This window comes from Rhamphochromis longiceps, linkage group LG14, assembly GCF_057381845.1.
Source record: "Rhamphochromis longiceps isolate RC_006_pf linkage group LG14, R_longiceps_female_GT1.1, whole genome shotgun sequence".
NCBI classification, from domain to species: domain Eukaryota; kingdom Metazoa; phylum Chordata; class Actinopteri; order Cichliformes; family Cichlidae; genus Rhamphochromis; species Rhamphochromis longiceps.
In genome coordinates, this window is record NC_140570.1 from 1,844,347 (window position 1) to 1,858,510 (window position 14,164).

Genomic DNA, 14,164 nt, shown 5'->3' on the forward strand with positions numbered 1-14,164 from the left:
GAAAAGAAGAAAAGAAATGTGATGATTCAACACAGATATGGTAAACACTGGTCTAATAGAATTAACTGGAATGATCTGAAAAATAAAAGGGTTTCCTCAGCTTTAGCCTACACTGTTTAGTACTGTGCACTTATCCATCTCACAGTTACTAAATATGGCCAAATATGGTAACGTCTCAACATTAGAATAAACTTGGAATGAGTGGAAACACATGCAAACAGCAACATTAGTTCAAAAGACTTATTTGCAGAGGCTGATTGGATTTATTTGATTTGATTTAGTTAGTTTGTATATTGTTTAGCTGGGGTGTGTTTGTAATCAGACACACGTGAGGTGTGTTAGAATACCTGCAGTGTTTCACTGTTTAGGTTTTTAGGGGAAATCTTTTACGTTTTATTGGTGGCGGTATGACCAGCATCTATTCAAGGCGGGTTTTTTGAGAGGCTGGGTTGTTCATTTTTAGATGTGTCGCTGGTGAACATGTTAAACCTCTGCACGTGGAAAAAAGAATATATTCAAAGCTTTGAAAAACGACTGAAGGCTCGTGTGGCTTTTTCCCATCTGGTCCCCTTCACATCACCTTGCGACCGTTATAATTTCAACACATGAAACAACAGTATAGCTAACATTAGCACTGCAGCAGCTGAGCAGTCTGAAGGTGGATGGGAGAAGCCGCTCTTGTAATGAGGAATTACAATAGATAACGGAAGTTAGCTGCTTCATAATGACAGCAACTTAGAATAGAATAGCCTTTATTGTCATTGTACAGAGTACAACGACATTGGAGTGCCACTCCCTTGGTGCAAGTTTCAATAATAAATGTAAAAGTACAAAAAACCAATCGTAAGTACTCAAACAATAGTAAGTACGATATATACAGGATAGCAGCATTAATATAATGACAGTATGAATAGCAGCATAATATAATGACAGTGACGGTATGGAATAGGTTCAATTGTTTTTGTGCTTATTTACTACGGTGATAGCTCTGGGAAAGAAGCTATCCCTGAATCTGTTTGTCCTGGTTTTATGTGACCTGTACCGTCGGCCTGACGGTAATAGTTCAAACAGTTGGTTGCTGGGGTGAGAGTAGTCCTTGATGATATTGCCAGCTCTGCTGAGGTACTGAGAGTTTGCAGTGACCTCCAGGCTGGGCAGAGAGCAGCCAGTGATCTTCTGGGCTGTGTTGATGACCCTCTGCAGTACTTTCCTGTCCGCAGCTGAGCACCCTGCATACCATGTTGACTTGACACATACACAAAACCCAACAGCACAGTTAACCTCTTAACATCCACCAAGACACCAAAGACAATCTAGGGTCCAGACTTGGTTTATTTTAAGCCACATGCTAAACAAGCCATTCTTCAGAAAATAGAAGATGAGATATTTGAAATGAATCCTCGTACTTTTTTTAAATTACACTTTTCTTTTGCTGGCATTTCCAAACAGGTGAAAGGTTTGTTAATTTGGTGGAAGTTAAGACATTTACACCTGATTCAAACTAAACCAAACCAAAAACAATAGGCCTGTCTCTAATCTGCATTTTATACCATGATTAAACCCTGCTCCTGGCTGCATATTATACCTGTGATATTGTTATAACAAAGACTAATTCTTTTGTCCAGTGGGAATCCAGTCGATATCCAAATAATTCAAAGATTGTGCAGAAAAAAGGAGAATCTTGGAGGATGTTTCTGAAAGTAATCTCTGAAGAAAGAAATCAATGAAAGTAAAGTGGAGGAAATCGACCACCAACTGGAGATATTGTGGAGAAATATGGTAATATTGCAGAGCTGTATAAACAATTTGCACTTTGACTGCACACATAGCATACAGTAATACTTTAAAGAGGATGGGGAAGCACAGATTTATCCCGTCACAATCCAGACTGAGCGGTAGTAAAGAATACCAGAGAGAGAACAGAGCCACGTTATATTCAGTAAGGATTTGACTCACGAGAGTCTGTGTACTGCTCAGGGTTGGCCGTCTCAGAGACTTTCTGTTGGTAACATCTACACGTCTACATGTAAAGTGATTTGCTCATTGTGCATTCTTTTTATAGGAAGCAACACAATGTCTCTGGCCATACATAAACCTGAATTCTTCTAGTGAAAATGACAACTTAACATGCATATACACTAAACGATGGCACAGCAAATGTATTGTAGGCTTTCCCTAAAAAATCTGTACTACTGTTAGCTAATATTGGCAATATTATTGGTGTTGGGAACAATCCCAAATTCAGGTAAATTATATGCTGATAGTAAGGATGGTCTGCTCATTTTAGAATATGAAGGTACAGCTGAGAGCTAAAGCAGCTTAACCACAACTGCACATCTAAAAGTAAGTTACTAACATGCTTTACAGGGAAACAATCAACTGTTTACTTACAAAGAAATGAACAGTATTATTATTAGAATATTATATATTTATGGTACTTTGATTTTAATGAGGAGAGATGGAATATCACCCAAATATTACATAAAAGTTATAAATGGATTTGAATGCCATTGAGATAAATAAGTATTTGATTGCAAAGCAAAACATGACTTAATACTTGAGAAACGCTTAAAACATTTCTTGTGCTCGGTCACCAGGTTTGCACCCATCTCAGGAGGGATTCTGGTCCACCCCTCTTTCCAGGAACTCTTTGAATCTTTTATGTTCTTGGCTGACCCCCGGCAACTTCATCTTCTTTCCATAGGACTGAGGTCTTTAGCCACTCCATTGTTGCCTTGGTGGTATGCTTTGAGTTCCTGTCATCGTGAAGTGCAGTCCACAACCCATCTTCAGTGTTCTGGACAACACTCGTCTCCACCCACTCTGTGCTACCTGCACTACCTGTCTTCAACTCTTTAGTGTCCTGTCCATAGCTTGGGATGGATGACCCAGGGAAGTGTCCTCTATACTGTTCGGTGCAGTGACACACTGGATTGTAAATCAATCACTATGTGATTCAACTTTTAGCTTTAACTCTACAGTGAACTGTTTTTCATAAACTGTTTAAGGCAGACTTTTTTATAAATTGTCCTCCATTTTTAGAAGATCAAAATTAACGAGACAGACTAAACATAATTTTAAATATAAAAACTCTTTTTAATATGTGGATGACAAAACTTTGCAGTCAATGACTGCCTAAAGCCTCGAACCCATGGTCAGCACCAAATGTTGCTTCCTCCCTGGAGTTGCTCTGCCAGGCTTTACTGCAGTCGGCCTGAGCTGCTCCTTGTTTGTAGTTCTCTCTGCACTCAGTTTCAGCTTTGCAGCATTTGGCTGAACCTGAGCCTGGAGTTTACCTCTGTACACGTCAGACTTCATCCTTTTACTTATCAGCAGTCACATCATCAATAAACACTGGTGACCTGGTTACACTGGCAGCATGACGTGCCCATACATGCAACAATGCTGCTGCGTTACACAGATAATGTGGTCTGCTTTGAACCATGAGCCGTTTCACTCCTCCAGATTTTTCTCTTCTCATTGCTCTTCTACAAGTCGACGTTTGTTTCAGTTTGTTTCATCTGTCCAAAGATTTCTTTTACAGAACGGTGCAGATGTGCACTGCAAAGTCTGATCTGACCTTCCTGGTCTTAATCACCGGTTTGTACCTTCCTAAAAATCCTCTGCTTTCCAGTCGTGAAGGTGTCTCTTGATTGTGTAGACTTTGACAGGCATACACTCCTCTGCTAAAGGGTGTTCTTGATTTGGTTAGATGTTTTGTTTTTTACTGTAATTCTGTCATCATGTCCTTTAGTTGTCTTTTGTGGTCTTTCATTCCTTCTTGGCATTGCTGAGCTGGTCACTGTTTTCATTCTTTCTAATAAGCTAAAGCTTTTGCTGTCTCTCTGACAGGTTTATTTGGGTTTTTAAAAATTCTGATATTATGTCTGCTTCATTTGTCATGAGAAACGAGAGGGCAGGCCATCAAACAGCTTGTCACTGAATTGGGGCACTGTGTATGAGCATTCTTGTTATTCTCTAACAGGTTCTGCAAAATATTTGCAAAATGAATTAAATTCAAGCTAAAAGTCTGCACTTTACTCACATGTTGATTATTTGACTTGCGGCGTGCAGCTCGGATCTCAGCTGACCCTTCTCACCCTGGACACAGTCTGTTTGACCTGCTCCCCTCAGGCAGGAGGCTCCGGTCCATTCGCACCAGAACCTCTCGCCACAAGAACAGTTTCTTCCCCTCTGCTGTTGGACACATGAACAATAACCATATGATTGTCCCCGCCACTAACAAATGACCCTACGCTGTGTCACTGCATCATTCCATGTTTGGCACTGATCACCACCTGCACTCATGTATATATCTTTCAACGTAGCACTCTTAATTCTTACTCTCATGTGTATATCTCATGCACATATCTTTCCACGTAGCACTTTTAATTCTTATCCCCACTTTTATTTTTTCCATGTCTATTTAAGTGTTATTTATGACACCATGTTTGCACTGAAGCACCGCAGCAATTTCCTAATGTTGTAAACCTGCTCAACATTTGGCAATAAACCCCATTCTGATTCTGATTCTGATTCTGACTTAAAATCCACAGTAGATGTTTACAAAAGCAGAAGAACAAGAATAACGTCTTTGTTCCAAACTTTATTCAGACCTTCAGTATTTATCCTTGCATGTTCACCTTTCACCTCTCTCCCCGATACTCACACACATCCATTCTGTCTTGCTCGTGCTGACTGTCCTTCCTCTTCTTCCCAGAGCATACCTCCACCGCTCCAGACTCTCTTCCAGCCTCTCCTTAGGCTCATTACAGATCTCAGTGTCATCTTCATATATCCTCCTCCACAGAGACGCCTGCCTGACCTCAGCCATCCTTCTCTTTCTCTCATTTTCTATATTGATCAGCTCCTCGAACTATTCACTTGTTAGCATATTTCCATCTTCATCATTAATCTAAGCTGCTTAATCTCTCTGTCTAGCCAATGATTCCTATTCTCCTTCTTTAGTGTCAGTCTAACATACCTCTCACTATAAGCCTCTGCTTTTGTCACCGTTCTCTTCGTTGTACACCTAGCTTCCCAGTACTCACGTCTACTCATCTCTTTGATTGTCACACTTTTTCTTCCCACCCAGAGCTTTTCAGCTCCTCCCTGAACTCTGTGTAATATTCGTCTTTCTTCAGCTTTCACCATTTAATCCTTTCCTCTGCTTTCATTCACTTTCACTTCTTGAATTGAAAGCCATCCTACAGACTACCAACCAAGCGAGCTCTCCCCTGATACCATCTTGTGGTCTCCTGTCTATTTTAGATTTTATCTTCTGCATAAAAATGTAGTCCACCTGTGTGCAGCCTCCTCCACTCTCATGTTATCCTGTCTCTGCCTCTTCTTAAGGTCAGTGTTCACAGCAACCATTTCCACCCATTTTGTAAAATCCACAACCATCTGTCCCTCTGTATTACTCTCCTTAACACCGTACCTATCCAACACTTCCTCATCGCCTCTGTTCACTTTATCCGATTTCTCCAGAATTCCTGTTTCATCAAACATCCAACCTGCGGGGCACGGATGCTGACATCATTCAACATCACCCTTTCAATTTCCAGCTTCAAACTCGTGATCCTTTCCGACACTCTCTTCACCTCCATAGTACTGTTCACATTTTCTTCCTTCAAGATTACCCCCACTCAGTTTCACTTCTTAACCATACTGTGCTCATTTACTGAGAGTGGCAGAACTGGAACTCCTGCATAAAATGAAAGCTAAGGGAGAACATCCAAGTCTACACAAAAGGGCCCTGTCTGTGTGAGTTCAATACCAGGACCTTCTTACTGTGTGGCAACAATAGCTGCTTAGCGTGAGGACAATGGTCATCAGTGCTGGGTGCCCATGGAGCTTTATATGTAAATGTGAGAGTAGCAATGATCCCTACAGCTAACTCAGAGCAATAAGACAAAAGATAAAGGCCTGCCGTGTGGTATCGTGGAACGTAAGTCTGCATCTCTTTCTTCTCTTCTTTCCCCCCTCACCCCCAAACCAGTGGCAGCAGATAGCTGCCCCTCCCTGAGCCTGGATCTGCCTGAGATTTCTTCCTTTTCTTCCCACCATTGCAAGAAGCCTGCTTATGAGCTCATTTGAGTGTTGTGGGATTTCTCCAGAATACTGTTGTCTTCACCTTACAGTATAAACCACCTTGACGTGTCTGTTGTTGTGATTTGGTGCTATACAAATAAACCTGAATGAAATTACACTGAATGTCTTTGGGTGCTGTGAGTGTGTTTGACTGTTTGGCAAAGCCCTCAGCCATGAATAAAAGCACAATGTGAATGTGAGACTGTGTCACTAATGAGAGCTCAACTAGTCACAGATTAATTTACCACCAGAACGTTTAATGTGCTACAGCTACAATATATTTATTGTTGAGGTGTAAGTGGTACCTTTACGGTCTGGTTGTATTTCTGTAATGTTTTGTGCGCTACAGCGTCATAAATGTCCCCTTTGTAAAACACCGTTTTCACTAATAAAAACGATGCTGATGTGTTTGTGCGAAGTAAAGAATTTACACGATAGTACTGCTTGCTGATACGTGTTACATAGCAGTTCATGTACCAGGCAGGCTATAACGTTTGCTGTTGCGTTGTTTTTTATTTGCATTTGTCAGAGTTGTCGTTGTGTAATTCGTGTGCCTCCTTAAACAAATGGCGTGGACACCGGGAGGCTTGTTCACAGCCTTTGCGTGTGATACCGATCCAGCAAAAGCATATTTGAAGCTGAGAAATGTGGTACTTCCTGAAATTTCCCATGGCTTGCGAATGTAGCAGTGGCTGCCAGTAGAAGGAGCTCTTCGGTCTTACCTAATCCAAAAGGCAAAACATACACAAACATGGCGTTATCACGAGCGGGCGAGATGCTGTCCTCTCTTCGCTGTTTGTTGTATTTATTGGTCCTCAGCGTGGCAGGAATAAACTCGTCGACTCTTCGTCTTCATCCTGAGCAGCGTTACATGCTGCCGCAAAACAGAGGATTTTTCACAATAGCAGCAAGTGAGGCTTCACTGCACGGAGATGGAGGTGGCTCCGCGGCTCGAGCGCTGCATCTGCCCGCTCGCAGTGGAATCGAAGGCGGGTCGGTCTCCAGCGTCTACCCGCAGCATCGAAGTCGCCGGAGCGCTGGTAAACCGGCGATGCCAAAGGTGTACGGCCAGGTAATATAACGCATTAACTGCGTGATACCGCTCACTTTGACGCGCACATCGAGCTTCACCTCAGCCTGACCTTACTGGTATGGGTGGCGTAAAGAAATTACGCACTGTTGTTTCCGAAGTAGCATCAATTCCTGCACCTTATGCTTGAAGCAGGCTCCTGTTGTGTGGGGGTCGGTTTACCTGATGCCTTTAAACGTCACACCGGCAGTGTAACATTACAATTCACTAAACGTTCATTCAAATGAATGTAATTGGTCAGCGGCAACCTGTCCGCGACACTTTCGACTGTCGCTGAAGAAACGAGACAAAAGTAAGACACTGCGTATGTTCAACGGAGTTCCCGAAACATCTCCTTTGTCGTGCCAGGGAACGGAAGCGTAACAAGACCAGAAAAGTGAATTAGGCAGAGGGTTTGGTGTCAGTGTAAGGGGACTGGTGCTAACGCTAGGTGCGAAACAAATGTCCGTGTCTTTACCTGCCGTCTCCGGGGGGTGGGCTGAAGTGAAATCACCAAACGTGGATCCCATACAAAGAGCCCACGGAGGCAGACAGAGCAAGAAATTCCAAATTTTAAGTGGAATTATGCGTGGAGCTCTCCACACCCCAGGTCACTGACCTCAGTTTGGCTAAATGTAAAAGCAAATGTTTTCCTGGTGATTTGCACCTTTGGGCCACTTCCACAGCTGCTGCATTGGTTTGTCCACTTATCTGTGTCCTTGCCCCCCTCGCCCATAGTATTCTTTGCTAAGGAGAAGGTGGAGCCCAGTAATGGTTAACTACAGTGCTCTTAAGTGCTATTATAGCATTGGTATTCATTACAATGCATTGTAATAAATATAATGCTATTGCACTCTTTGTTGTCTTGTGGGATTATACAGTTATTGAGCATGCACAGACGACAGCATGATGAAGGTTGTTTAATGAAGCATTACAGCTTCAGTTGTGCTAAGGGAACACAACTGACAGGAAAAAACAGCTCACTTCCACTAAAGAAAAAGGAATTCATCACCGTGGTTCTCTATTTCAAGTATGATGAACTTTGCTGGAAACCTTTTCAAGTCAACTGGCTTTTATTGTCATCTCAACCATGTACAGATGGTACAGTACAGCTTGAGATGATACAGCGTTCCTCCGAGACCGCGGCGCTACATATTACATACAACAGACGAACACAGGACTATGTAAAGTGCAATGTGCAAAAATTGCAAAAAAAAACCCAAGACAAGAGCCTGCAATGGAAATGTGCTAAATACTGAGTATTGTGCAAAAAGTAACTTGGTGCCTGAAGGTGTGTGTGTGTGATCCCAGTCACTGAGTGTTCAGGAGTCTGAACACCTGCAGGTAAGAATCTGTAGACTGTCGTCCTGCAGTATGATAGTAAACAGGAAAACTTTGGGTTCAGTTCTGAAAGATGAACAACATAACATCATTGTTTAAAGAAAACTTTTTATTATATTCCATATTTTCACCAACCTGCCACATCATTCTTTGTGAGGGGCAGCCAATCAGAGCAAAGGGAGGGGAAGAGAGCTAAAACACCTTTGGTCAGACAGTGGATCAACTGAGGGGCTCTGCTAAGGCTCACTATAAGATGCATAAGGATCATTTTCCAATGAGGCATACAGATAAATGTAAAAGATCCAGAGAATCAAATGGCTGTAAATTTAGGAAACAAGTCAAGTTACTCTTTTGAAAAAGCAGCAGAAAAAAGTTGGAGTGTGAAAACAAATATTGTTTAGTGTTTAATCGGTGGCAAAATGTATATATTGGTTTTCAAGGAACAGACAAAAGTATCTGTGTCTGTTTAAAAACCCAACGAATGCTTTGTACGAGAGAAGAGAGGCAAATGGACGTGTCCACGAGTTGTCATCGAGCTGCTTTCTCGTGCTGACTGACACTTCTGGGGATGCCTTCAGTCAAAACACAGCTATAGCCTCCAGAGAGTCACATCGGGATCATGTTTTGTCACTGGTGAACGATAAGGCTGGAGGAGGTTGGCTGGTCGAGTGTTTGCTCCTCAGCTCGCTGTCCCCGTTGGCTTGTAGTGGTTTGACTAAACTTGTTAAGGTCCTCGAGCAGGCATTGTAATTAGAGGTAATGACTGTCTGAGTTGGGTGCAGTGTGCATACTTGATCGTGAATCTGTTCACCTAATCAGCCTCGACTGTTGGAAGATGAGAATATCACAGGTTTGGATGATGGCATTAATGTGAAAGTCAGATGGAGCTGTGGACAATGGCAGCTTTATGTCAAACCAGAGTTCACGGCAGGAAGTTTCAATGTATTTTCTCTGTGTCCGAATGCGGGAAGCTTCCCTCATTGTGTCAGCCATGACCAAGCTAGAATGGTGAAAGCTTGAAAGCTGTGCTATCATTATTTCCCAGTCTTAGTAAGTCTTCATATCTAAGGACCTTCACTGGGCAAAATTCCTACTAAACTTCTAACACAACCCACCTGCTTCAGCGCTCACATGCTCTCTTGAAACAGTGTGTTGTCCTAGAAGTGCAACACTTCAAACAGCTGCAGTTTGTCTGATTTGCTAAAATTGATATTAAATAATTGATAAAAATGCAGAAACACCCAGGAGTTCACGATAGGACTCAAGTTATTAAAAAATAGAAAATGCTAAGATTTTATTAGGCTGCAAATGTGTTCAAGGTATTTTTTTTATTATTCATTGATCTGCAGAGTCTCACTTATTTAGTCTTTAGGTTTCTGTTTTTTCATATTTGATAACCTCGAACTAGAGTGTATTTGGTTTTAAAACCACTTACGGGACACTTAAACTATGTAGAATTACACTTTTTTTGTCAAAGTTAAAAAAATGTTGCGTAATTCAGCACCTGAGGCGCTGCAGGTTCACACATCTGGATCTGAGCAGTGTTTTCTGTCTGTCTGTGAACAGCATTAGTCATGCCTCTGTTATTATGATCGATCATAACAGCACTACAGCGTTTTACATGGTATAAAAGTGTCGTAAAAAATATCATTATGGTAATATTATGATTTTGCCAAAATTAACTTGATCTAACTTTGAGGTTAAATCAACCAACCCTTCTTTCCACTGATGCTCTGTGGGTTGGGCTTTGGCTCAGCCACTCAAGGACTGTCACTCATTGTCCTGAAGCCATTCTATTCTTCTTCTAGCTGTTTGCTTCAGGTCAGGATTAAAAGTAAAGTTAAAGTAAATAAAACTGTACAAACTGCTGTCAGAGAGTTCCAGAGTCTGGGGGCCAATGTAGCTCTGTCTCTTATAGTTTTCAGCCTCATATGCTGCACAGCCAGCAGGACCCTGATCACATGACATCACGGGTAGGGATGCTAATCGAGAACCGGTTCTTGTAGCGACCCAGTTCTCGGTAGTTCAGTTTCTTTGAATTTTTAGTCTGTTTATCGATTTATCCGTTCCACTTGCACTTCACTATACACTACAAGTGATTTCAGTTCATGTACCAGTGAAGGAAAATAGTGGGTCAAGAGCACAGGTATGATGACGATGGTGAAGTGCAAACGCTCTGTGCAAGCGTCTGCACAGACGGCATGCTGAGGCTAAGCTAGCCAAGAATCCAGAGTGATGTTAAAGCTGACCCAGCCCTGCAGACTCACCTCCAACTTCAACAGGTACCAAACTGTTTCTACTGGTTTCTAAAGTAGAATCACCGTGGTGATGGCTTTGAAGTCTGTTTGTGCTGGTTTCATTCCTGCTTTGTGCTGTAAACTTTGCATTAATGGCTAAATACTAAATGGCGTTGTTCCCGCTGGTGCAGGGTCCGCTCTTCAGCAAAGGTTTCTCCACTTGGTTCAGTCCAAGGTGTCCTCAGGTGATGCGTTGACGGTCTTAATGTCTTCCTAAATTTTGTCCATCCACTGTTTCTTCGGTCTGCCTTGAGGCCGGCGTCTTTCTGGGTCGGTCCTCATAGTCGTTTTTGCTACAGAGTTCTCATCACTTTGAATCACGTGTCCATACCACCTCAGGCGGGACTCAAGCATCTTTTCCTTAATTGGGGCTACACCTAGTCGCTTCCGTATGTCTTTGTTCGTAACACAGTCCCATCTTGTAATTCCCAGGCTCCATCGAGAATGCGCATCTCCATGGTGTTTAGGGCCAGTTCATGTGTGGTCAATGCGGGCAACATGCAGAGCCATACAGGGCTACTGGGCAACCACCGTTTTGTAGATTTTTCCCTTAAGTCGATCTGGCACTCTTCTGTCACAAAGGACACCAGTGACTAGAGCAGGGCGATATGACCAATAATATTTATCATGATATACATTTGAAAATTTGCAATAACGATATAACTAACGATATAACTGACGATATAATTGACACTAGACAAAATACTTTACAACTCCACAACTTTATTAGTGCAAAAAACCCCAAAAAACAGTACAAATGCAAATTCCTCGCTGACAGTTTGACCAAAAGGCATTTCCAGTGTAAACTGGCTGACATATCCTCAGCATAACCATGTATAATATCCACAAAACTTAAAAAGAGGTTATACACACAATACGGTAATATTATGTTGAAGAACAGTATGTATCACTCCATGAGGCTCCTGCCTACAATAGCCGTAATGCTCCCACAATCTATCAAGCGGTGCGGCTTCGTAGCTAGCAAAGTCGTACTAAAATACTTGACAGATTATGTGTAGCACATAAAATCGTTTCGAGGTCAGTAAACACAACCAGAATTCATACATAAGGCACACGGGATTATAAGGGGCTCTGTCGATTTTTAGAAAAACCAAATGATTGATTTTAAGTGTGCCGTATTTTTCCAAAAAACACAGTAATAACAACGGCCTGCTAGCATGCTCTACCAAAAATAGTGCTTTGTTGTGTATCTGACGGACAAACACCAAACCAGTTCCACACCAATCAATCAATCAATCAATCAATCAATCAATCAATCAATCAATGCTTTAATTGCCACGTGCAAGTTGCCCTGCAGTGAAATAGGACACCCCCCCCCCATGGGGATACAGGTCGGAGACCGGTAGCGTTACAGAAAAACACTGAAATATACACTACAATGGGAAAGTACAAGAGGAAAAAAAAGAGACCTCTACTCATGCTGGGCTCCTGGGAGGACAGCATGAGAACAGGAAACAAAAAAAACTCCTCTGCACAAAAAAGCACATAAATGTCCACAGCACAACATTATGGAACACATGACAACCCACAGGGTCGGGTGGGGGGTGAGGAGTAATCCGAAGCAAACACAGCAGCCATCCTGCCCAGCGCTACCATTCCAGCGCGGGCTCAGACCCGCCGTGTTCCCAGGAGGGAACAAGCATTGAAGGCGTTTGGGAAGGGAGGGGGGATGAGTGTGTGCATATCAGTGTATATGTATGTGTGTTTGTGTGTCCAGGGTTCAGCTGAGACAGTGTCCTTCGCTCTGCCAGGATAAGTAAACAGTCTTCCAGCCAACCCAGGTGGCCTTGCATGGAATGGGAAGGAACAGACTAAACACCATCATTATCAGGGTGTTGTTGTTCAGCTCCAGCCTTGCGACCGCAGCTGGCACCGAAAGGGTATCTGCATGAAGTGATGGTACTTTTAACCACTGAAGTTGCAGCATTTTTACAAACCAATTCTGGTTCATCCGTTTTATTCAACGATCCGCTTTCGCCCTTCTCATTCTCCATGCTTTTTCCGCCATGTGCGTTTGAAAACAAAGGCACTGCACATGCACGTTTTACCCATATTCTATCGCAATATTTCATTTTCTTATCGTTGCCTAACATTATACCGGTATTACCGTGAACGGTATGATATGGCCCAGCCCTACCTGTCGCCATTTTAACCAGGCTGCATTTATTCGTGCTCGGACATCGGAGGGGATATTTCCATCGCAGCTGATAACTGAGCCCAAGTAGCGGAACTCTTCTGTCTTCTTCAACTCTTCGTTGTCAATTATGACGATGCCATCAGTTTGGGGGCCTCCTTCCAGGTATTCGGTCTTTTTTTGTATTGAGCCGCATACCATATTCATCGAGCCGGGTCTTCCAGAATTGAGTCTCTTCTCTGTCTTTGCTGGCGAGGAATACGTCATCAGCAAAGAGGAGAGACCATGGATGAGGTAACTGGAGGTCAGCCGTGATTAGGGATGGGTATCGAAAACCGGTTCTTGTTGAGAACCGGTTCCCACTGTTTCAATTCCTTGGAATCGTTTGCCACTTTTAAAAACGATTCCCTTATCGATTCCAGTCGCCCCGAATGACGTCATCACGTTGAGTAGCGTCTTTTACCCAGTAGGAAACACGGCGCCTGAGCGGCACAAACGCTCAAAAGTTTGGTTACACTTTATGAGAAAGGATGACAACAGGGCAATGTGCAATACTTGCAAAGTAGAGATTTCATCAAAGGGAGGAAACACTACGAATATGCAAAAGCATTTGCTCAAAAAACACGCGATTGCGTTCAACGAATGTCGTGTTTTTGATCCGCTCCGGACTAGCGAAGCTCAACCCAGCAGCAGCGGTAGCGTTTCCACGTCCTCTCCCGTTAATACTGCAGGTAACTAATCAATTAGCATTGCATATTATGTTAGCGCGATTTACCTTATTACAAAACCTGCTATTACTGTGCGTTGCATTTAGATAACCATGATGAGAGAGACAGAGTCTGGCTGGCTCAGATGCTGGCAGTTCTCGCTGCAGTCTACCGGTAGCGTCTCCTTTCAGGCCAGGATAGACGAATGTCACCCAGCAGTGTCTAAGTTTGTGGTCAAAGGCTTCCACCCATTTGCCACAGCAGATGCCCCCGATTTCACTTTGGTAAGTGAATGTGTTTAATTGTAGGCAGGACATTACTGGATATTCTTGTGTAATTGCTACAGAATAATTTATGTTAAACTTTGTTATTGCTACAGGAGAATATTTATTTTATTATTTTACATATACTTTTTTTTTCCTGGGGACCCTGTGACACCCCATTGAAGAGCCGTAGGCTGGATCTCTTAAGATCTCACTGTTGGGTTTGTAAGGCCATGTTA

The 14,164-nt window shown here is 42.7% G+C and overlaps 1 protein-coding gene across 2 annotated transcripts in view; it reads left to right on the forward strand.

The window, feature by feature from the left end:
• The first annotated feature begins 6,611 nt into the window (after positions 1-6,611).
• Positions 6,612-14,164, forward strand: part of sorl1 (sortilin-related receptor, L(DLR class) A repeats containing) — a 93,314-nt gene continuing 85,761 nt past the window's right edge. The window contains exon 1 of one of the 2 annotated variants that reach the window (XM_085381047.1): positions 6,612-7,165. In XM_085381047.1, the coding sequence (XP_085237173.1) occupies positions 6,845-7,165 (321 nt within the window). In that variant the 5' untranslated portion in view covers positions 6,612-6,844. The remainder of the gene's footprint in view (positions 7,166-14,164) is intronic. The other variant, XM_085381046.1, reaches the window with a different exon arrangement.